Source organism: Anolis sagrei, chromosome 2 (assembly GCF_037176765.1).
Source record: "Anolis sagrei isolate rAnoSag1 chromosome 2, rAnoSag1.mat, whole genome shotgun sequence".
Classification (NCBI taxonomy): domain Eukaryota; kingdom Metazoa; phylum Chordata; class Lepidosauria; order Squamata; family Dactyloidae; genus Anolis; species Anolis sagrei.
In genome coordinates, this window is record NC_090022.1 from 212,837,128 (window position 1) to 212,862,513 (window position 25,386).

Genomic DNA, 25,386 nt, shown 5'->3' on the forward strand with positions numbered 1-25,386 from the left:
TCCCTTCATCCTTTCCTCCCCCCTTCTTTTCCCTCCCACCCCTTCTTCCTTCCCTCTCTCCTTTTCTTCCTTCCCTTCTTCTTTTCCTTCCCTCCCTCCCCCTTTCTCTTCCTTCCCTTCCCACCCATCCTTCTCTTCCCTCCCATCCCTTCTTCCTTCCTTCCATTCCTCACTCCTTCCCTTCCCTCCCATCCCTTCTTCCTTCCATTCCTCCCTCCTTCTCTTCTCTTCCCCCATCCCTTTTTACTCCCTTTCTTCCTCTCCCTCCTTCTCTTCCTTCCCTTCTTCCTTTCCTCCCTTCCTTCCCTTCTTTGTTCCTTTTCCCTCCCTCCTTTTCTTCCTTCCCTTCTTTTTCTCCTTCCTTCCCTTCTTCCTTTCCTCCCTTCTCTTCTCTTCCCTCCCATCCCTTCTTCCTTCCTTTCCTCCCTTCCTCTCCCTACTTGTCTCCCTCCCCTTCTTCCTTTTCCCTTCCTCCTTCCCTTCTCTTTTTCTCCTTCCTTCCCTCCCTTCTCTTCCCTCCCATCCCTTCTTCCTTCCTCTCCCTTCCCTTCTTTCTTTTTTTCCTTCCATTCTCTTTTTCTCCTTCCTTCTTTTCCCTCCCATCACTTCTTCCTTTCCACCCTTCCTTCCTCTTCTTCCTTCCCTTTCTCCCTCCTTTTCCCTCCTTCCTTCCTTCTTTCTTTCCTCCCTCCAAAGCTGGTGATAAGGAGAAGCGGCGCTGCGCGGCGTGCGCGAGGACGAACCAAAGGGGGGAAAGGGGAAAGGGAGCGAAAGGAGACCGAGGGTGAGCGTGACACACACCAAGCACGCAGCGCCCCGTTGAAACACACACACACACACGCACGCTGGCCCTTGAAACGCCCCGCGCCGAAGTTGCCTCGCCGTCTCTTCTTTTTGGTTGCGTTTTCTTGACAGCTGGGCGCCGAAGGAAGAAACCCGGGGGAGGGGGGGGGGTAAGGAATAAGAAAAGCGGAGGGAAATAAAACAAACATGAAACTCTAATCAGTCCCAAAGTTTCCCACTTGGTCTCGCCACCACCTCCTCCTCCTCCTCCTCCTCCTCCTCGTCCCTCTTTCGCAGGACCAATAACAAGCGGGACACCAAGAAGAAGACGAGGAAGGAGGAGGAGGAGGAGAAAGGGAAGCACCGCAGCGTTGTTTCAGTTTGGGAGAGAGAGAGAGAGACCTCTCTTCCGCCCCCCACTCCTCCTCCTTCCTCCTTTCCTTCCCTTTCCTCCCAAACATGTGGAAAAGGACCAGACTCTCGCCTCTTTGACCCTGAGGCAAACCCTACGCTCGGCCTCCCCCCCCCCTTTGAAGTTTCCCCCCTTGTTTTGATTTTGTGGTGGGAGAAAGACCCGAGGGAGGGAAAGAGAGAGAGAGGGAGAGAGAGAGAGGCGCGCGCGCACTCCCGCCTCTGTGTGTGTGTGTGTGAGAGAGACACAATCACCTGGTGAGCTCTTGGAAAGACCAAAGCGAGCGAGGGAGGGAGAGAGAGAGAGAAAAAGAAGGGAGGGGGAAGAAGCCAAGCAAGAGGAGGAAAAGAAAGCAGGGCCAACGCCGCCGCCGGGAGGAGTCCGAGCCCAAGGGGCGCACTTGACAAGCGGCATGCCGGAATGGTAAGAAGAAGTTTTCCAACATGGTTTTTTTCTTCTCTCCTCCCTCCTCCTTTTCCTCTTCTCTTCTTCCAAAGTTGCCTTTCCTTTCGCTTCCTTTCCCACTTCTTCAAACGTCCCACGAAAGAGAAACCCTGCTTCTGAAGGGGGGAAAGGGAGAGAAAACAACAACAAACCCTTGAGAGAGTGTGTGGAAGGGGGGGAAGCGGGTGGCACGAGAGAGAGAGAGAGGGGGGGGAGGAGGAGGAGGAGAGGGAGGAAAGAATGCAAGGCAGTGTCATGGCTCAAGGCTGCAAAGTTGGCCCAAAGTTGCCTTCCCCTCCCCATCTGACTCTCTCCCCTCTTCGTCCCTTCTCTCTGCACTGCAGCAAAGGTGAGGGGAAGAAGGAGGAAAAAGAAGGGAAGCGGGAGGAGCAAATGAAGGAGATGCTTTCCCCCTCGAGGCGCCAGAGGGAGAAGGGGGGACCGGGAAGAAGAGGGGGGGGCAAAGGGAGGCGCTCCCCCTGCCCTTCCTCCTCCTGCTGCTGCTACGGAGGGAAAGGGGGAGCTCCGTACAAACGGGGTTCCTTCAGCAGCATTGAAGGAAGGGGAGGAAGAGGAAGGACTCCGAGGCGCAGAAAGCAAAGAAGTGCGTCCGCTGGCAAGTTCGGGGCCATGTGCTTTGCAAAATCTCCGTCTCTCTCTCTCGCTGGAGTTGGACTGCCAACTCCCACGCCTTTAGCCTTCTCCGGCAAAGAGTGCCAACTACAACTCCCACTTGAACTCCGTGCTGGGGGATGCTGGGATTTGTAGTGTGGAGCACCAAAGAAGGCTGAAGACGCTCCTACTCCAATGATTCCATAGCATTGAGACTTTTTGGGGACCTCATCACACTAGAGAATAAATCACTTTACATCCGGTTGCTGCCCCCTGCAGAATTCTGGGGTTTGTAATTTAGGGAGGAGCCTTCAACAGCCTCACTAAACTACAAACCCCACAATTCTGCAGGAGGCAGAAACAGGATTTAAAGTGGATTCATTCTCTAGTGCAGTGGTTCTCAACCTGGGGTCCCCAGATGTTGTTAGCCTTCAACTCCCAGAAATCCTAACAGCTGGTACACTGGCCGGGATTTCTGGCAGTTGTAGGCCAAAAACATCTGGGGACCCCAGGCTGAGAACCACTGTTCTACTGTGATCAAGTACTGGCCATTGAAGTGGGGTCAAACTAGGCATGGGCACATTTGGGTCTTCCTCCAGGTGTTTTGGACTCCAGCTCCCACCATTCCTAACAGCCTCAGGCCCCTTCCTTTTCCCCCTCAACCGCTAAAACTGAGGGGGAAAGGTATGGACAAACTTTCTTCCAGGTGTTTTGAACTTCAATTCCCACCATTCCTAACAGCCTCAGACCCCCTTTTCTCCTCAGCCACTTAAGCTGAGAGGGAAAAGGAACTGGCAAATTTGGGCCTTCCTCCAGGTGTTTTGGACTCCAACTCCCACCATTTCTAACACCCTCAGGCACCTTCCTTCCCCCCCCCCCCCTCCCTCAGCCGCTTAAACTGAGGGGGAAAGGCATGGGCAAACTTGGGCTTTCCTCCCGGTGTTTTGGATTCCCAACTCCCACAATTCCTAATAGCCTCAGGCTACTTTCCTTTTCCCCTCAGCTGCTTAAGTTCAGGGGGGAAAGCATGGACAAACTTGGGCCTTCCTCCAGGTGTTTTGGACTCCAACTCCCACCATTCCTAACAGCCTCAGGCCCCGATTAAGCGGCTGAGGGAGAAAAGGAAAGGGCCCGAGGCTGTTTAGGAATGGTGGGAGTTGAAGTCCAAAACACCTGGAGGGAGGCCCAAGTTTGCCCATGCCTGAGTCAAACTGTAGTGTGGCTACACCAGGGAGAAGTTCCTGCGAGGGCGGGTTCACCCCTTCACGTGTACACGGAGTTTCAAAGAATGACACTTTTCCTCGGAAGTAAACTTTTCTCGAGAGGTTAGGAGACGCCTCTGTCTGGTCCCAAGTTCTGCTCGGGCGAGGAATGTGTGTGTGTCCTAAGGTGCCTCTACATTGCAGTTTGATCTGCCGGGGAGTTGCAGCTTTCGTGAGTGGTCCTCACTCTTGCAAAGCTCCAACTTACCCGACTCCCTTGAGCCATAGACAGACAGCCGCTCAAGCGGCGTCCAAGTGCGTTCATTCTGCAGCGAAGGTAGAGGCGCCCTTTGTCCGCAAAGAATTGAGAATCTGCTGTTTCCTCCCCTCTCCAAACTTGACACCAAGTTGTGTGGGTCAGCGAGAAAGACTTAAGACAAGGACGGTGCCTTATAAGCGAAGGAGACTTTGGCTCTTGCCTTGTTGCAGCCCGTTTGCCCGGCTTGTGTGGCGATGCGGACAGTTACTTAATAACAGGCACATTGTGAGAAGCGGGGCGACGTTTGTTTCTATCCACTTCTGCTGTCAGCCTTTGAGCCAACTGGCCCAACTAAAGGGCAAGTGGCGTGTTGGGCTGTGAATGTGTGTGGATGCGTTTTTCTACTCTTTCTGCGCTTCAAGAATAGTTTAACCCCTTGTGTGTTTGGCTGTTGTACCCCCCGCTTGGGGATGGCGTGTTCCTTGTGTCCCCCCCCCCCCCCCCCGTGTAATTAGAATGTATTTAGAGAAAAGAGTCTTCTCTCTCCCCTCGACTGGCACGGAGTGACATGTCTCGTTCGGGTGATCAAAGCCCCCTTTGCAAGCAGAGGAGATGTCACTGTCAAAGGGAGGCAACAAGAAAGAAGGCGAGGAGGTGGGTGGGTAAAGAAGCCGAGATGAGCACTGCAGCTTGCCTTCCTTCATAGGACTGTGGTTACTCTTAACACTGGCAAGGAATTAAAGTGGTTTTGAAAGCAGCCTGCAATAGATGGTGCTTCTCGCTTACCCTGGAGTCACAATGTTGTTAAATTGATGCTCAAAGGACATCACAGTCAAACATGCAAGTAGGACCCAACATTAAAGTGGTTTAGGGGCAACATATTTTTTTTGAGGAGTGGGAAGGCATGCTTCACAGTGGAAATGAGTAGAAGTTTTACCGTCAGAGCAAAACACTCACTTTAAAAAAAATCCATCATGTTTTCCTTAGATGGGAAGCTAAGGGCCCTTCCACATAGCCATATAACCCAGAATATCAAGACAGAAAATCCCACAAGATCTGATTTGAACTGGAATATATGGCAGTGTGGACTCAGGGCTCTCCCACACAGTCATATAACCCAGAATATCAAGGCAGAAAATCTCACAAGATCTGCTTTGAACTGGAATATATGGCAGTGTGGACTCAGGGCTCTCCCAACAGCAATATAACCCAGAATATCAAGGCAGAAAACCCCACATTATCTGCTTTGAACTTGATCATAGGCAGTGTGGACTCTTATAACTCAGTTCAAAGCAGATATTGTGGGATTTTCTGCCTTGATATTCTGGGTTACTTGGCTGTGTGGAAGGACCCTGAGTCCACACTGCCATATAATCCAGTTCAAAGCAGAAAATGTGGGAATTTATTAATCTGTGTGGAAGGGGCCTCAGTCTTCTACTCAATGATGTACTTGTATTTTTTTAATTTTCACTCTCTTATTTTTTAAATAATATTTTAATATACAATCTGTAACACTGCTTATCTTCTGTAGTCAGCAATTACTCCCAAAAACAGGACTTTCTTTCATTTTGAAATAAGACGTGAATTTAAATAATTAAGATCTTTCCCCCAGTAATATTTCATAAGTGTGGCTGATCAGCATATTTTCTGAAGTAACAGTGAGCCTTTCCACACAGCCCTATATCCCAGAATATTAAGGCAGAAAATCCCACAATATCTGCTTTGAGCTGGGTTATCTGAGTCCACACTTAAATAATGTGGGATTTCCTGCCTTGATATTCTGGGATATGGAGCTGTGTGGAAGGGCCCTGGGTTATTGAGTCCATACTGCCATATATCCCAGTTCAAAGCAGAAAATGTAGGATTTTATTTGGCTGTGTGGAAGGGGCCAGTGTGTTGCTAGGAAGTGTACAACATTGTGTGCCCTTAAAATTGCAAGGAGCCTGCACTCTGTGACCAAAGTAAGGACATATGTATACTGATAAGCCAAGGTTTGTTTCAAAACATTCCCCAAGTTTTAACTTCTGACCCTGTGCTTGCACACATACTTGGAAAAGTATTTTTTTCAGTGTCAGATTTTAAAGCCAACTGCTAACAAAACACCTTTGTGAGTTTTATTTAGAGAAGTCTGTATTTCATTTGGTTTGCAGGATTGGACAATTTAGTGTTAACTCGCAGGGAGCTAAGCTCAACCCAGGTTCTTGAACTAGCCCAAATACACAACACTTAAAACACAGCAAGGGTATATATTTTCAAAGTTTTAGAAAATAGTTCTGTTACCAAACATTTATATTGTAAGAAATATAGCAGGCACACATGTTTATTTCCACTGATGTGAAAGCTTTCAATTCTTACAAGTATTCCGAGCTCATGATCACTGTGTGTATTTGACACCCTGGGATGTGGAGCTATATTTTTTAAAAATTGCTGGATAAAGGAAAGCCCTGACTCTTGCAATATTATGATGTGTAAATGTTAACAGTTTGAATGTCCAAACAAGGATTTCTGTTTGTGTGTGTGCGTATGTGTTTGGTCCGTTTTACATAACATTTTGTCCTCCTTCCTTGCTGTCAGAGATGTTTCATGGGTTGTGCAATTCCTCCAGTCCAAGAATGCCAATTTGCATTCCAGGAGTGTCATTTGATTACTTTTATCTGCACCACTCCAAGACTGGCCCAAACCCTTTCTTTCTTCTTGCCATGTCAGGAAAGGCCAATGTTGTGTCCTGTCCTCCCCACACCCCCAGACCATGGCCTTTCCTCCAGAAATCTGCCTGATTTAGACAAGAAAAAAGGAGAGAAAGAGAGAAAGAAAATCACTTTTCATGTTTCTACCCCAGTCCCCCTGCTAAACTTGTCAGCAGCAGGATATGATTCACTTGGGGCCCAGTAGAATAGGAGAGAGATGAGGGGGTTAGGCGGTTCAATAAGCTCATGGACAGGTAGTGTGTGACATCCCAAGAGGATTGAAGTTAATGAAGAACAGGTTCTTCACACTCTGACCTGGTGCTGTCCCCACAGTTTTCTCATTTGATCTTTCCCAGCAAATTGATCTTTTCATGTATTTCTCTCTCTCTCTTTCTTTTAAGGCTTCCATGTTAGTCCTTAGGAGACAGAAATTAGCTGAGCAATTTAACTTGGTTAATACTACTGTTCAGAAAACACAAACTCAGAAATACTTCTCAAAGTGGACAGTGATTCAAAGTATTCTTTTGTTACTCAAACTGGTTTTTTAAAGTTTCTGAAGTGATAGTGTTTAAAGGTTGTTTGTTTGTCTTGTTAGTATTTTTTTAATATATATATATATATTCTGGATCTTTTATTTCTTAATATATTAAATGTATGCCTTTTAAAAACAGGCCAACACATACACTAAAAAAGATCTCAGCAGTGTACAGTAGAGATTTCCTTTGGTATTTCACAGCTGAAGTTGCTTGTTAGAAATGATTTGCTGATCTATAATGAGCCTTTTACAGTTCTGGTAAGACATGCTAAATATCAATTGCGCATGCCAGATACATTATTTATAGCCTGCTAAATAATTGTAATTCCAGTGTATCGAGTACTTGAATACATAAGAGATTAAACAAGAAAAAAGTCCTTGCAGATACTCTTGTGTAAATATTATTTTAGTGAAAACAGAGTGAGAAATTTACTATCAGCATTTCCAGCCTTCTGTTTAAAAAAGGAAAGGAAAACTCTCTCCGAGCACTTTTGAAATCAAATGACTCCTAACGTGTGCATTATTTATATGGTCTGTTTTTATTACATGCACATCTTGGTTCTGAGCACATTTAGTTGCAAGTATGTGTCCTGTTTTTGATATAAGTTTAATGTATCTACAAGTTAAGTAATCTTTTGCACCAATTCTTGAAAAGTGGAAAGTTTTCAAGAATTACACAATACAATGTTTCAAGGTAGGCTTTCCTAAGTCGAGTGTGACTTGAAAGGTTTAAATGAGATATTTTTAAAATGTATAATAAGCCATATTTACCTTGTATATGTTATAGCAAATGTTCTCATTTTCCACCCACATCTGAAGCTTTGATACAAGGAAGCCTGCTGATTTAGAGTCACAAACACTTAGCATGTGTATGTGTTTGCATGTGTTTATGAAGAAATATCTATAGAAATGCAAAATACGATTTCTTAGTTCTTTCTGAATGATTTTGTTATGAGTGCCAAAAAGTTTGGGTTGAAAAATAATATTGTGAAGTACAATATTTCTTTGAATATTTCTCATAGGTCATGTGTTCTGGTTTTATTGCAAGGTATGTTAAATGTATTAATATTGTATATGCGTAAAGTTTTGTTTTGAACTTCAAAGGGGCTTTTAGAAGGAAAAAAACCCCTGGACCGCCCTCTTTCACCATGTCACCATTTAATTTCCCAGGGAAGTTCTTTTCTTTTATTATAGGGAGCCCCCGGTGGCACAGTGGGTTAAACCGCTGAGCTGCTGAACTTGTTGACCAAAATGTTGCAGGTTTGAATCAGGGGAGCAACATGAGCTCCCGCTGTCAGCCCCAGCTTCTGCCAATCTATTGGTTCAAAATCATGCAAATGTGAGTAGATCACTAGGTACCGCTCTGTTAAGAAGGTAATGGCGCTCCACGCATGCTGGCCACATGACCTTGGAGGTGTCTACAGACAATGCCGGCTCTTCGGCTTAGAAATGGAGATGAGCACCATCCCTCAGAGTCGGACATGACTGGGCTTAATGTCAGGGGGAAAAAACTTTACCTTTTAACCTTTACCTTTGAATCCTGATTTCTCCAAAACACGCTATCTTTAAAATGTTTCAGTGACTAATTGTCATTCTTAAAAGTAACATTTTCTTAATTGCCTTGTCAATGTTGTTGAAATAAATACACACCTGTGTGTGTATATATGTATATATGTGTGTCTGCCATGATGACAAATACATTGGTCCAAAATCAAATCAAAATGGCCAAACTGAGGCTCTCATGCTTTGGAAACATCATGACATGACTCATAAGAAAAGGTGATAATGCTTGATAAGTTGTGAGTTGGTATGAAAGAGTCTGCATTACAGGTGGATAGACTCAGTCAGGATAGCTATGGGTTGTAGGACCTGACCCAGGCTTTCGATGACCAGGACCCTGGGAGGTCTCTCATTTATGAAATGACCACAAGTCAACTTGACAGCAGTTAACAATGTAGAATTAGAGAGCTGGTAGAGGCCACAAGGGCCGTCCAGTCCAAACCCTGTTACTCAGGAATACCTGATCAAAACACTCCTGTAAGTTGGCCGTTTGGCCTGTGTTTAAAAATCTTTGAAGAACGAGATTCCACCATACGTGCAAGCAATGCACTCAGCTTTTGAACAATTCTTACCATCAGAAAATCCCAATTTTAAGTAGAATCTATTTTCCTGTAGTTTTAATCCATTGCTCCATGCCCTAGTCTCCAGGGCAGCAGAAAACAAGCTTGTTCCATCTTCCATAAGATAGCCTTTCAAATATTTAAACACAACTATCATGTCAACCTTTTAACCTTTTCTTCTGCAGGCTGAATACCATATGTCCTGCTCCCTGAACCTCATAGGGCTTGGCTTCCAGATCTTTTAGCATTTTGATTGCCCTCCACTAGACACATTCCAGATTACCAACATCCTTCTTGAATTGTGATGCCCAGGATTCCAAATGAGACCTGTCTGAAGAATAGAATGGTACTATAACTTCCCTTGATTAACACACAGTATTCTTTTTGATGCAACCTAGAATTGCATTGGTTATTTTAGCTGCCACTTCACACTGTTGACTTAGATCACATCTAAAATGCCATATAAAATCAAGATCATCTGCTTTGAACTGGATTATATTAGTCTATACCGCCATATAACCCAGTTCAAAGAAGATAATCTGTATTTTGTATGTTAGTGTAGATGGGGCCTCCTGTTCAGCTTGTGATCTAGTAGGATTTCTAGATCCTTTTCACATGTACTGTTGTCAAGCCAGGTGTCACTGTATCTGAGCACTTCATTTTTTTCAGCCTAAGTGTCATACTTTTTTTCTCCCTGTCAAAATTAATTTTGTTAGTTTTGGTCCAGCTCTTTGATCTGTTATGGTCATTTCAAGCTCTGGCTTTGTCATCTGGGATATTAGTTACTCTTTCTAATTTAGTGTCACCTGCAAACTTGATAAATATGACTTCTGTTCCATCATAGAAGTCATTTATAAAGAGATAGTGGATCGCATGAGCCTAGGAGAGAACCCTGTGGCACTGCACTAGTTACTTATCTCCAATACAAAGAGGAGCCATTGGTGAGTAATATTTGGGTTCGGTTGGTCAACCAATTTCAAATCTACCTAACAGTAGTGTTGTATATTACACATGTTATTAGCTTGTTTACAAGAATATCATGGGCCTTGCTGAAATCAAGATAAGCTACATTTGCAGCTTTCCCTTCATCTACCAAGTTTGTAACTTTATGAGCCCTATATCCCAGAATATCAAGGCAGAAAATCCCACATTATCTGAGTGTGGAATCAAGATAACCCAGTTCAAAGTAGATATTATGGGATTTTCTGCCTTGATATTCTGGGATATTGGGCTGTGTGGAAGGGCCCTATGAAAAAAGAGATAAACATAGTTTGCCATGACTTGTTTTTGAGAAACCCAAGCTAAAGTTTAGTGATTATGACATTCTTTTCTGAGTGCTTACAGGTTGTATGCTTAATGATCTACTCTAGAATCTTTCCTGACATCCTAGTGAGGTCAGGCTAACTGGGCAGTAATTGTTTATGTCCTTTGGGTTTGCTGCAATGTTTCCTTACTCCAGCAGTTCTTGACTGCGATTGCTAGGAATTTTTGGAATTTACTTCTGCCAGTTCTTTTAATATCCTTAGATTTAGTTTGTTTCACTAGGAATTTGAATTCATTTACAGTAGCCAGGTATTTCTGTACTACCTCTTTATCTATTATGTGCTACATTTTCCCTACTGCGTTATCTCCATTTCCCCCATGTTCAGCACTGTTTTTCTTATTAGAGAAGATTGAGACAAAGAAGATGTTGAGTAGTTTTGCCTTTTCTCTCTCCCTGTTAGCATTTCACCATCACCTGTATGCTACTATTTTCTTCTTCTTTCATTTGCTATGGAGATAACTAAAAATCCCTTTTTATTGTTTTTAACCTCTCTCACAAACCTGAGATCATTTAGTGTTTTCGTTTTTTCTGATTTTCTCCCTGGATATGATGAATATTTGTTTTAATTCCTCTTTGGTGATTTTCTCCATTTCTCATTTCTTGTACCTATTCCTTTAAAATCTTAGCTCCGTTGAAAGTTCTGTAGGTTCCCGTTTTTCTTTCTTGTTGGAACCCTTTGTAATTGTGCCTTCAATATCTCATTTTTAAGACACTTCCATCCATCATGAACTCCCTCCTTTTTTACTAGTACTTACCATGGAATCACACTCAGTGTTTTCCAAAGCTTATTGAAATCAGCTTGCTTAAAGTCTGTAATTACTATACTTGGTTTCACCTTTCCATTATTTAAAAAACTCCAGGAGGTGGTCAATCTCATCTAAGGATTCCATCACTTCCACAACATTAATCAAATCATCAGTGTCGATTAGGATCAGATCTAAAATAGCTAATTTCCTTATTGCATTTTGAACCTTGTGAATAAAGAAATTGTATTCAAGGTATGTCAGGAATTTGTTTTTCCTCTACTGCTTTTCTCACTTTTTCTAAATAAACACATATACAGTAAGGAGTAAAAAAGAATAGATGCTAACGCTCTCCAAGCATCCCAGAATGGGTTTTAAGGTGAGTGAGAATGGCCTCCACATTGGCAGGAAAATGGTTATTTACTTTAAAACAATCACTATCCTCATCACTGGGAAACAGTATGAATACAGATTGAGTATCCCTTGTTTGAAATGCTTGGGGCTAGAAGTGTTTTGGCTTTCAGTTTTGTAAATATCTGTATTTGAATATATGTACATGTTAAAAACGGAACCCGAGTCTAAACATGAAAATCACTAGTATTTCATCTATTCCTTATACAAGGAAGTCATTTTATACATAATACTTTTGATAGTTATGTGTTTGAAAAAAAGTTTGTGTACATTGAACCATTAGAAAACAATGGTGTCATTATCTCTACTCATATGTACGATTTTGGATGTTGGAGCATTTCAGATTTCCAGTCTCATTTGGAGAGAGGGAGGGAGAAGTGTGGCACAACACAATTTTTTTTGTCGTGTCAGGAGCGACTTGAGAAACTGCAAGTTGCTTCTGGTGTGAGAGAATTGGCCGTCTGCAAGGAAGTTGCCCAGGGGATGCCCGGATGATTTGATGTTTTTTATCATCCTTGTGGGAGGCTTCTCTCATGTCCCTGTATGAGGAGCTGGAGCTGATAGAGGGAGCTCATCTGCCTCTTCCCGGATTTGAACCTGCAACCTGTCGGTCTTCAGTCCTGCTGGCACAGGGGTTTAACCCACTGCACCACCGGGGGCTCACACAGCACAGGTGATCACAGCTAAGAGTGCAGTTCTCTTTGCTGCATTCCATTTGGGTGCTTAAATGGATAGATTGTCAGTAAGGAGTATAGCTGGTGGGAAGGCCTTTTTCAGTGGAGATCCTCACTACAGTAAGGTGAGTTGGCTGGAAAACTGCCAATGGAAGTTCTCTACTGTGATAGAAAACACAGTGACCTCAAGCATGGCATTATGAGCGCAAGATGCTACCATTCTCCAAATGACTTTGAGGAGGACTTGCCAGATATCCCAATCCTGGAAAGAAATTAATTCACCACCTTCACTACATTTGATGGATATGGAAAAGGATTACCTGGAAAGTAAAGGAAATCATCCTTTCTGCCCTGAGCAGGGCTGGAGATTGAGCAGGAGACTACTTTTCCACTGAAAGCAACAGAATGGAACTAATCAACTCTTCTTGATTGCAATAATACAGTCAGTCTCATATTTTGCAAATACGTATTTGTAGGATTGCTATCTTAGTTGCTGCACTAACATTTGCTGGGTTGTACCTATAATATCTTGTATCAGTATGCAAAGGAATTACTTTGAGACTACTGAGAGAAAGAAGTTTGTAGTATAAGCTTTTATAAATGGAAGTCTACAAATGCTTATGCTACCAGTGCCTTTCTCTCCTTGAATCTCATAGGTACTACAAAATCCGTTTTATTGCAATTCAGACTAACATGACTGGGGGTGGGGGGGGGGGAGGGATCTACACTGTAGAATTAATCCACTTTGACACAACTTGAACAGCTATGTCTCAATTCTATGGAATTAGAGTTGTAGTTTTTCAAGGTCTTTCACAGTTAAAGTGATATCAGACTCTTTAATTCTGCAATGTAGATGAACCCTATGCTAGCTTTTCAATCAAGCAGAGCTGCTTTCAGTCAAATTGGCACATTCAGTCTGAAGTCCTGTGCCCCAGACACAAGAAATAAAGAAACAATTGTGGTATCTCATCTTCTATGCTTATTTATTTTCTTTTCGAACCACATGCTGTTTATTTAACCTTAAGCTTAGAAAGTATCAAACAGTTTAGCAGTGATAACGGTGAAAGGTGTTTGAACGTAAACAATTTATTTAAAATTGTTTCAATAAATTACTTACATCAATGAGTAAGCAAAGCTGTAAAGGCACAAAATAGAATTCAAATATTTGGGGTCCATCTACACTGTAGAATTAATGCAGTTTGACTTTAATTGCCATGGTGCAATGCTATGGAATCATGGGAGTTGTAGTTTGGTGAGGTCTAAGTACTCTTTGGCAGAGAAGACTATAGATCTTGTAAAAGTACAGTTCCCATGGCACTTAACAGTGGTGTCAAATTGCATGAATTATAAATGTAGATGCATCCATAGAAAGGGAAAGGCAGTTAGCCTGAGCTGCTTTATGGTGTACTAGTTTTCTGTGTGCAGGGATTTTCGTTTTAATTGAGAGCAGCATTGAGCCATGTGATCCCTCACCTGTAGTCTGAAGTGCTCTATCCCAGACACAGGTTAATCACATAAATGAGAACTAATCTCACTTATCATTATTGTGTTAGCTTTTATTTGGTGCTTATTAGAACTTGTAGGACACGAAGGACTTTGCAGATTGTTCTCATTTTATTTATTTACTTCAAAAATGCCTTTCAGAGCAAAATCTTCCCAAGGTGGTTTACATTAAAATTACATGCAGTATATCAGATATCAATAAAAACACAATCTACAGTGAAAACATTGCAGCATCAAAGCAGTAGCAAATAATACAGTGTAGATCATGACTTGTTAAAAAATCAATTTGAAATTTAAAAAAGAAATATTTTCAGTGTGTTTAAAAAATCCAGTAGATAATCTGGTTCGGGAGATAGTGCCACAACCATGGGGACATCCTGAAAAGGCTTGGGCCTACTGCTCTAATAATCTCAATGACAAACCTCCCAAGTGGGACTTTTGCTGATATCAAGGTGGACACGATTGTGTGGGGTGTAGGCAAATCAGTAAATAATCTGATCCGAAACCAGTTAGGATCGTAAAAGCCATTGCCAGAAATGTTAGGGTTCGCCTCAAAATGTAATGTGCTATATAAAAACAAATATGTATATGCTCCCTAACAGCTTTGTCTTCACCAGAATTGAACTGATATTTGTAACTAGGAATGTCCAAATTAAGAAATAGCAATTTTTTGAACGTATATAATTTTGTAGTTGTGTTACAATGTGTCTAGAATCCTGAATGTAAATTTTCAGATCTTGTAGCAGGCTAGGACTAATACCTCCTTTTAATGAGCTATGTTTTTCCAGCCGTTGTTATTGTCCACCTCCAAATTGTTTACAAATTATGGGAACTCTAAGGTGAACTCATCACAGGACATTCTTGGCAAGATTTGTTCAGGGGGGTGGGGGTTGCTTTTGTCTTCCTCTGAGGCTATGGATGTGTATGGTTTTGCAGAGAGTTTCTATGACTGAATGACGATTTTAGCTCCGGTTTCCAGAATCATAGTCCTGTGCTCAAATCACTGCATCTTGCTGGCGTTCTCTCCCCAGCCAAAGGAAAGTTCATTTAATTCATTAAAATTTACTATAGTATATCCACAGTAATAATTAAATATTATGAATAGATTACTGCAAAATGGGGTTGCCTCTGAAGACTGTTCGGAAGCTTCAGTTAGTCCAACGTTCGACAGTCAGGTTGCTAATGGGAGTGGGGTACCGAGAGCACACAATGTCCTTGCTACACCAGCTCTGCTGGCTGCCTATTAGCTTCTGAGCACAATTCAAAGTGCTACCTTTGGCCTATAAAGCCCTTAATGGTTCTGGCCCAGTTTACCTGTCCAAACGTATCTCCCGCTACAAGCCACCTAGGATCTTAAGATAGTCAGGGAAGGCTCTGCTCTCAGTTCCCCCATCATCACAATCACGCTTGGTGGGGACGAGAGACAAGGCCTTCTCCGTGGTGGCCCCTTAGCTATGGAATTCCCTCCCAAATGAAATCAGATCTGCTCCATCTCTGCTGTCCTTCCGAAAAAAAGTGAAATCCTGGCTGTGGAATCAGGCCTTTGTGGACTAGAATGATTTGCTGGCAAAGTTATGGTTTTAATGGACTATGATGGACTGCTTTTAGGAATACGACTGAATTTGGCGTTTTATTTAATGTTTTTATATTGTTTTTATACTGTTTTATACTGTTATACCAGTGGCACAGTGGGTTAAAACCCCTGTGCCGACAGGACTGAAGACCAACAGGTCTCAGGTTCGAATCCGGGGAGAGGTGGATGAGCTCCCTCTATCAGCTCCAGCTCCTCATGCGGGGACATGAGAGAAGCCTCCCACAATGATGATAAAATACATCAAATCATCCAGGCATCCCCTGGGCAGCGTCCTTGCAGATGGCCAATTCTCTCACACCAGGAGTCACTCCTGACACGACAAAAATAAATAAATAAATAAATAAATAAATAAATAAATACTGTTTTTATTATATTATGTATATTTATGCTTTTCTTATTGTGGACACTGTGCTGTGCCGGTTGTTAGCCGCCCTGAGTCCCTCTGTGGAGGTGAGATAGGATGGGATATAAATGCCCTAAATAAATAAATAAATTATTTAGTGTGATACCAATGTTAATATTACATATGGATGAGAGCCAGTGTGGTGTAGTGGTTTGACTGTTGGGCTTTGATTCTGGGAGATCAGTTTGAATTTCTGTTTGGGAGTATACATTTGTCAGTTAACCTTGAGCCAGTCACATTCTTTCAGCTCCAGAAGAAAGCAGTGGCAACTCTCCTCTGAAGAAAGATTAGCAAGAAAGCCCCATGATAGACTCAGTCTAGGTCAGCATGAGTCAGAAGTTCACCTTTTTTTGTTGTGTCAGGAGTGACTTGAGAAACTGCAAGTCACTTCTGGTGTGAGAAAATTGGCTGTCTGCAAGGACGTTGCCCAGGGGACGCCCGGATGTTTTGATGTGTTACCATCCTTGTGGGAGGCTTCTTTCATGTTCCCACATGAGGAGCTGGAGCTGATAGAGGGAGCTCATCCGCACTCTCCCCGGATTCGAACCTGTGACCTGTTGGCCTTCAGTCCTGCTGGCGCACTGCACCACCCACTGTGCCACTAGGGGCTCCTAGAAGTTCACCATGATAGGTCATCATAAGTCTGAAATGACATGAAGGCACACAGTAAGTAAATCACAGAATCATAGATTTGAGAAAGGCATTGAAGTTCACCTAGTCTACCTCACTTCTGATTTTCTAATGCAGTATATATCTAGAGTTGTTCCATATAGATACCTGTCCAACTTCTGCTTAAATACCTGTGACAACAGAAAGCATACTATCTCAAAGTGTCTCTGATCCACTGTTCTGTAGCTCATAATTTAGGAAGTTACTCCTACCATGCAGTTTTACCCATAGATTCTCATCCTGTTGTCTGAGATCATCAGAGAACAAGGCTTCTCCATTTTTTGCATGACAGCTTTTAAATATTTGAAGGCTGCTATCATGTTTTCCCCTTAATCTTATCTTCTCTGGGCTAAATATAACTAACTCTTCCAACTGGTCATCATAATAATTGATTTCCAAACCCCTTAGCATCCTGATCATCTTCCTCTGGTTACCATTCTTTTTGTCAATGACATTCCGGATGCACTGTTCCAGTTGGAGTCATACCAGCACAGAATATAACTATTTAAATGGTCCTGTTTGTGATCTAGACACAAGCGCTTCTGTAATTACAGTGTAAGAGTCAATTGTTATTTTAGCACCTGCATCATACACCTTGTGTGGAAGCAAATTCTACTGAAAAATAAAGAATTTTTCTTCTAGCAAACATATGTAGGATAAGGATGTTAAAGTTTAAAAGATTACAGCTGCAATCCTGTTTGTGTACTTACTTGAGATTAACTCAGTAGGACTTACTTCTGAACAAATACCCATATGATCAGGTAGGACTTACTTACCCATATGATGAGGTAGCACAGCTGTAGTCTTCCTGATGTGATGGAATAAACCTTGGTGAAGTCAGTGGGATGTGCTTCAGAAGGTTAATAGTTAACATTATCATGCAGTTGCTTCCAATAACATCTTGAGTGACATGGCTTAATTCCACCATGTCATGATTTTTTGTCCAAAAAGATTTTGTTGTTTATAATATTTTAAGTCTTTATCTGTCCTGGTATTTCTTTAAGAAACTTGCTGTCCTTGAAACCAATTACCAGAGCAGGAGATTGGACTGGATGGCCTACGAGGTCTCTTTCAACTCTATGGTTCTATGATAATCAGAGGTTTGCTCCAAAGTACTGAAGGGCTACATTTTAAGTCAAAAGTTTTTCATTGAGTTGTGAAGTGTCTTAACTATTTTTTGTGCCAATTTTTTTTCCATGTAGTATAGCTCATTCATACGGATGATACGGAGTTTACAAAGAAGAAATGTAGATCAGGTGTTTATGGATTGCAAATTACTCTTGGATCTAAAAAAAATAATGAGACTTGTTTTATTTTCAGTTGGAATGCTACTGGATGGCAATGTTGCAAGCATTTTTTAAATTGTCAGGCAGGCCTTATTGTCCTGAAATTTGTGATTGCGGTGTCTTTTTAATAGCTGCTTTTTAGCATTCAGTACAAAGATGTAATAGCACACAGAAAACATTTTTCCCTTTTTGTGACCTTACATTTGCCAAAGTGCCCCATGCTGGAATTCCTTTTCAGTATCTTTTTTCTTCCAGAGCCAGACATGTACCCAGACACAAAAGCCTCTGTGTATAGCAAGCTGTTTTAAATATTGTGACTTGCTGATGTGCTGTCCTTTCTCTGCTTGAGCCAAAGATCTCTGCTCAGTGTCTGTAGATTACCAAGCCCCTTCTTCATTGTACCTCTTGTCAGCTATTCCTATTCATTTAACCTTTCATTAGTGTCTGTGCAGTTTCACTGTCTCGAAAGGCAAGGCAGAACCTAAAGGCCTACTGTCACAGTTATTAGATTTCTCCGTTACATCCCAGCAACCATAATGGAGTAAGAGTCAACACTATTGTCATCCATGCTGCTGTCCTGGGGTGCAACTCTTCTGTGCATGTCAAGGACATGTGCTACATGTTGATAATGCATCCCAGGGATAAATGCACAACATGAGAGATAGACAGACCAAGGCTGGCAGTAATGAGCTTTGTGGCAGTCACTGTGAAGACAAACAGTTGAGAAGGAATTCTGCTTAAAGAACCAGAAGAGTCAGAGCTGAATTTAAAGTTGCCAGGGTTTGCCTGTGAGGTACTTGTCAATTATGCCATTTTCTATTCCAGCACGAGAGAAATGCAATGTTTTTGTTAAAGAACAACAACAACAATTCATTATTATTATTATTATTATTATTAGAGAGATAGCTAAAATCAAATATTTCTTGAAATTGTCTAAACTATATTTTGTCAAGAATTAAACCAACAAACGATGTGTTAACATTATTTGATAGTGTTATTAATTTTGACCTTAAGCAATTAAATTTAGCCTGGCTATTTCAAAATTAAAGCTTGTATGTATTTACAAGTTTTTGTATTTGTTACTTTTGGTTTTAAAGCTGATTTGACACACAGCCATCTGAAGCCTCCGAAATAATTTCTGAAATTACAACATAGCCCAATTAAGAGCTACGCCTTAATTGTGTTGATCTATGTGGGAGTGGGAGAGCTATAGTGTTTTTATTATGTTGTCCATCTCTGTTAATGGAGGGATATGACTGGGAACAAGGGTATCCAGATGCAAAGGTGGTGAATATAAATGTCACTGAACCAGATCTTGGGCTTCTATAACTCAGTGTCCTGTTTCCAGAGCTTGGAAAAGTTGCTTTTGGGAGCTACAACTGACAGGATTCCCCAGCTAACTTATTCACTGTTGGGTGTAATTGATAGAAGCAATCCAAAAAGTAACTTCTTTGAGTTCTTAAACCAACACCCAGGCCCGTAGCCAGGATTTTGTTTGGGGGGAGCTGAGTTTGATTTGGGGGGGGGGGCGGCTGAGTTTGAGTGAAAGAGGGTCTAGCCTAGCAAACCTTTTGTATCGTTACCCCAATACCCCCATGCATATGGGATACATTGAGCATGGTGATCAGATCATGATATGAATAAACATAACAGTTTAAATAATGTACCAGTAAGGCCTTCTCGTGGACCACCATGAGAATTTCGGGGGGGGGGGGGGGCTGAAGGCCCCCCCCCCCCCCCCGGCTACATGCCTGCCAACACCCCATTGGACAGTGAGAAAGAACTTTCTGGTAAGCTCACATAAGCTAGTGGTCTTCATCTTTGTCACATGTGTTCAGTAAAGTACTTCCTTTAAACTTTTTCAATATTTATAATTGCATTGTATACTTTTAACTTGAGGTATGAATTGTTTTAATATTGTAAAAAGTTTAATTCTATTTTAATGTTCACTTTTTGTATACTTTTTGGGCCCCAAAGTTGTTATCTACTTTGAGGCCCAATTTTGGGGGAAAGTGGAGTGATGATATTACTACTACTACTACCAGCATTTTACATTCATTTTCACTACTGAGAAAGCCACCAGCCCTTAATTTTGATAATCCCTGTTGGAAGGTATTTTACCCTCTTGGCATCACCATGACATCAGTAGAGTCCATGAATATTTCTTTTTGTGGAGCTGGCAGTCCAGAAGGGAACTTGGACCCCAACTGTGTTGCATTGGTTTCTATCTTTGGTACAGTTCCTTGAATTATGATAACATTTCCAAGAGCCCTGTTCTTCAGCGTCCCTTTCAGGTTTTGCAAATTCAGGGCTGTGGCTTCTTTGAATTCTTTTTTGTGCAGAGCTTCCCCAAATCCCATATTCTTAGATGCAGTGAGAGTAGTAAGACCAGCTCCATTTCCAAGAGACAGATCTTGGAGCCATTTGGTACATGTCGAAATGGTCTTAAATTTCATCTCAAATGTTGGAAGGATCTGTTGCTATTGTTGCTGGTGCCCATGCTTCCAGCTCTCAGCTCTATAGGTTCGTGTGACTGAGGTTAGTAGCATGTGGAACAGGTGTGTGTATGTATATATATATGTGTGTGTATGTATGTATGTCTCAAGTTTTTCTTGTGCAGTTCTCTTGTGAGTGTTCCAGATATCTATTTGGCAGTCTCACAAGAAGTCTTAACCTTGTAAGATTAGAGGTGGTATTTATAAAGGCCTGTCTTGTGTATAACAACCATTCTTAAGTTGGCCTGGCAACAGAAATTGATGCTATTTGTGAAATCTGGCAACAATTGTATGTGTGTTTGAAATGCTTGGTTCCCCCCCCCCCCCCCATCACAGCCCAAACTCACTCTTGGGAGCCCTGAACACCACAAACAATTGTTATAGCTTGTTTCAGTGAGTCCCATCAATTTATTTTATCCTATGTGATGTCCTCTGCTTTCAGTTACTTTTATGGGTTGGCACACATGGTCTAGTCAATGATTTGAGTGCTTGAGTGTGACTCTGGAGACCAATGTTCATGTCTCTGCTTAGCCATGGAAACCAATTGGGTGGCCTTGAGCATGTTACTCTTGGACTCAAGAGGCAGCCAAAAATCCCTATGAACAAATCTCGACTGTAAATTATTTATTTATTTATTTGTTTATTTGTATGCATGCATGCATGTATGTATGTATGTATGCTAAACTTCCACCCAGGATGATATTCAAGGTGGCTTGAAAGCCCCATAATATATTCACTTAGCCCATATGTTGGAAATGGCTTGAAAGTACTGTAACATCTAGATCTGATTAATATGTGGAAGAAGCTGTCAAATAGTTTCATGGGGTCCTTTCATGTAGTCCTATAACAGCTCTCAAGACCAAAACAGTTCAGTTGTGGCAATTGCATACACAGCACAAGTTAACAGAATTCCATAGATTTAGCCAGTAATTCTTCATATATGAATCTGGTATAGGAAGACTACAATTGGATATTTAATAATGCAAATAGGGTTTTTAGCAAGGTGCACACACAAACAGATGCAAATGGTTAGAATAAAGTTTATAATGTTATGTTTTTGTCCTTCTGCCTTACTATTTTACTTGCCATAAATAACGATAAGTTTATGAACAGAAAATGTTGTTGTGTCCTTTTGTAATGAAATAAGGAAAAGCACTTCAGACAATGTTATATGCCTTAGAAGGTAAAACAGCAAATTGACAAGCAAAACACAATTGGTCTAGCCAGAGGCTGTCGAGTAAGGACACACAAAGGAAGGCCTGCTTTATTTGTATTGTATCCTCTTAAGCATATCCTTTAGTCATCCAAGCATAAAAAGGAGAGCTAGTCTTGCTATAGAAATTATAAAATGGGGATTGTTAAAAATGGTGTTGGGTAATTACATTATAAAATAGGTATAACAATGTAAACATTAGCAAACATTTCATATTCATTAGCCTGGTATGAGCTTTGACTAATTCAGCGGCTGCTGCCACTGTTGTGTGCTTTCAAGTGGTTTCCAATATATGATGACCTGAAGGCAACCTTGTCACAGGGTTTTCTGAGATTAGTAAAGTGTGACTTGTCCAAGTTCAGCAAGTGGGTTTTCCTACAAGCTAAGAATCAAACTCTGGTTGTAGTCCAACATTTAACGCACTACAACACACTCAATTCAGGGGTTACATGCCCGTCAATTTTTAATTCAGGGATGCAAATGCTACTTCGACCAAAGAAGAATGTAAGTGTGCGTGCTTTATGAATTGTTGTATGTGGGGTAAAGAGAGGTGTGTGTGTGTTGTCATTGTTGGTATTGTGTACCTTCAAGTTGTTTCTGAGATACAGTGACCCTGAAACAATTCAAAATTTCTTGAAAATTTTGTTCAGAGGGGGTTTACCATTGCCTTCTTCTGAAATTGAGAGAGATGAACCTGTGGATTTCCTATAGTCGAGCAGAGATTCAAATCTTGATTTTCAAGCCTAGTTCAGCATGCAAACCACTATACCCCACTGGTTCTTGCATCTGTGTACATACAGCTTTACAATTTTAAAAAGTTGTATCACAGAATTGAATGACTTCATTTTGGTCAATTATGAATTATGAAAAATACTTTCTTAGAAGCCCAGCATTTCTTGTTCTGTTAATGCAGTGTATACGTATTGCCACTTAACCAAACTGAATGTGGAAGGCACTGCACCATTGTGTACTACACAAAATGATTTTTATTTTATTGTGTAGAGATATTAAACTTATATTGCATGTAAGCCTTTTACAATGTGTCAATATTGTAAATATTTAACAACGAATGCAATGTTATTTACCTAATTATTGATCTTGTGTTGTTTTGTTATGATTTCTCCTGTATATTTTGAGCTAAATAAACCAAAAATTATTTAAAATATCATACATAAAATTACCTCCAGGCTATTTGCATAAAGTGCATATGAAACATAAATTATCATTTTTTGTTTAGACACAGTTCCCATCTCCAAGATAACTCATTGTATAGATGTAAATATTCCAAAATAAATAAATAAAAATCCAAAACACTTCTTGTTCCAAGCATTTCGAATAAGCCAACTTGTACAGAATTTTACAAACTCAGTAACTGAGTGTGCCATCGCGCCTGGGGCTATAAAGAGGCATGGACGTGACATCTTTCCCCAGGGGATTGCTTCTTGCCCTCCTTTAGGGAAACTGGAACTCCCAAGGACCAGAACACAACAAGTGATTCGAAATGGTGTTTATTGTTAACAGTTATCTTTCTTAGGCACAAACTTGATGTTTCAACAGGGAAAGATACTTTAGAAACTCTAAAGTCCAGGGTCCTGGGAGTAATAAGCTGAGAAGCTTTTCCTGTTCCCTCTCTCTCAATGGTTGTGAATGCCGGAGCAAACCACAACCCCAGTTCAGTGGCCTAAGTTGAAGGACAAGACCTTCCTATGGTGCCAAAGAACCATGAAGGTGCCTGAGGTCTTCACAATTTCGTTCAGGATGGTTTGAACATAAAGAATAAGACTCAGGGGTAAAAACCTAAGAGTTGGTAGTAAAAAATGCCTTGGCCAGGGGCTTTGGGCCAAGCTTTGAACACGTCCATCCAATGAGTCTTTTTCTGAGGTAAAAAAGATAAGAGAGATACCTTTCCTTTCTCCCTTGGAAGGGGCGGAGCCTAAACAACTGAACTGGGGAAACAAACCAATTGGTGCACAACAACAATAAATTGACAGCTATAATAACCAATGAAATTTAACTATACATATACAAGGTAGACAGGAATAAAATGGCAGTTTAAATCCTGCAACTAACAGTTCTAAATATATGTGGCGCCACACGCGCCGTCACACTAAGCATGGCCAAGTAGTGTCATTTCTGAAACACGTATTTATTACTACCCTTTCTTATGGTAACAGACGTAAACATTCAAACTCTAGTCGCCCATATACTAATATCTCCAGAGGTTTGAAAAGAGTTGATAAATATTAATCCATATCATCTGAAGACAGAATTGTACTGGTTGAGTAGACATGTTGGTTGTCCACTTGTACCAATATCTGGGAAAATTTGGTGTGTCAAATCTAAATCCAAATAATAATCCCTTTCACTTTTTATGATTACTCTATGGTAGAATCCATTGTGAAATCAGATTGTCTGAATATATTCAACACGTGAACCAAGACTTTCTCATGGTAGGGTGAGAGGTGATTTTTGAGGGTGTTTGCAGAGGCTACCACAACCATTTTCCTTGTTCCTCATACAGGTTTTAAAAAGCCACTTAGAGACATATCCCAATACTGTCGCCTATTATGAATTGTTGTACATCTATTATATGGGAAAAGAGGAAAGTAGGGACTGGGGCTGAATGACTTTCAGTTCCTTCTCCTGATTCAAAGGCACAATTTACTAAGGGCTTTCCAATTACCATGCCTTGTGCCAGGGATTATTACAGTTAAATGACTTCCTTCTTAGTGTTTTTGATCTTTGTACAGAGGCAGGACTGCTGAGAGCTTGCATGGGACTAGTCAAAGATGAATGATCAGGTCCCCCTTTCTTACTCTTCCTGCAGCTCCAATATTATTATTCTGCAAGTGCTGGACACTAATATTAACTATATTTGGTTTGCAAAATTTAAATGCATAGTAAAATTTCCAATGGTGTGCTAAATAAGTATACAAGGCAATTTATTCACAGTAAAGTATTCAATAATGAATACATTTTCTTGACTCTTTCTTGCTCAGTCTTCTGACTTTAATCTTCTGTAATCTCACCTGTTCTCCTTCCCTACATGTTCTTCATTCCATTCAGTTCCCTTCCTTCCACCCTCCATCATTCATTCTCTCACTTTTTTCTTCCCTAGAGTGTGTGTTCACTTCTTCCTGTTTTAAAAGGAAGAGAAGGAATCCTGTTGCACTTTTAAGTCTAAATGATGTAATGACATAAACACTTTAAATAGATACAAGATACTGAGTCGCTTAGGGTAGATAGGGCGAGTTATAAATAAAGTTATTTAAGGTTTATAGATTCATAGATTGATTGATAGAAATTGTACTAGATTCCATCTCCTCATCCCCATTTCCCTTTTTATGCCATGACTAAACAGTTTTTAAACAAATGCTTGGCTGTTTTTATTTCACGCCAGTGGTGGGATATGGTTGTCTAGATGTTGCTGGACTGCAATCCATGGCCCTCTTTGCCCCTGGCTATGTTGGCTAGGAAGTTGTAGTCCAAACAATCACCCAGAGAGCTGTGCAATTCCCGGCCCTGTTCTAGGTAAGGGTTCCCCCCCCCCCCGCCCCAATGAATGGCATCCTACACTTGTCAAGCCTGCAGCATCATCTTCTTCTTGGTCTTCAAACCTTTAACACCAGTACTTTCTTCTTCTCAGCTTTCATGGCTTGTCTTGATGCAGAAGGTACTGTCCAAAAGCCCCATACAATCTCACAACATCTGTTGATGCCTGACATAGATGCAGGCGAAACATCAGGAGAGAATGCTTCTAGAACAGGCCATACAGCCTGAAAAATCTACAACAACCCAGTGATTCCAGCCATGAAAGCCTTCTACAATACCTCTGCCTTTTAATATAATACAGCCTGAGCATAGCTTATCCAGGATTCCAAAATAGTCTGAAATGCAAAATTGTTGACATAAGTGTCTTAGATAGTGTAATGTTTGCTTTTTGAAGGTTCAATGTATACAAACTTGGTTTTATGCACAACATTATTAAAATTATTTTTGTTTAGAAACAATTTTGTA

General features: G+C 41.3%; 1 protein-coding gene across 3 annotated transcripts in view; it reads left to right on the plus strand.

Annotated features, from left to right (window-relative positions):
• The first annotated feature begins 1,208 nt into the window (after positions 1–1,208).
• BNC2 (basonuclin zinc finger protein 2) overlaps positions 1,209–25,386 on the plus strand; it is a 459,184-nt gene continuing 435,006 nt past the window's right edge. For 2 of the 3 annotated variants that reach the window (XM_060762421.2, XM_060762422.2), the window contains exon 1: positions 1,209–1,618. In XM_060762421.2, the coding sequence (XP_060618404.2) occupies positions 1,616–1,618 (3 nt within the window). In that variant the 5' untranslated portion in view covers positions 1,209–1,615. Of the gene's footprint in view, positions 1,619–1,969; positions 1,989–25,386 lie in introns of those variants that run through there. The other variant, XM_067464373.1, reaches the window with a different exon arrangement.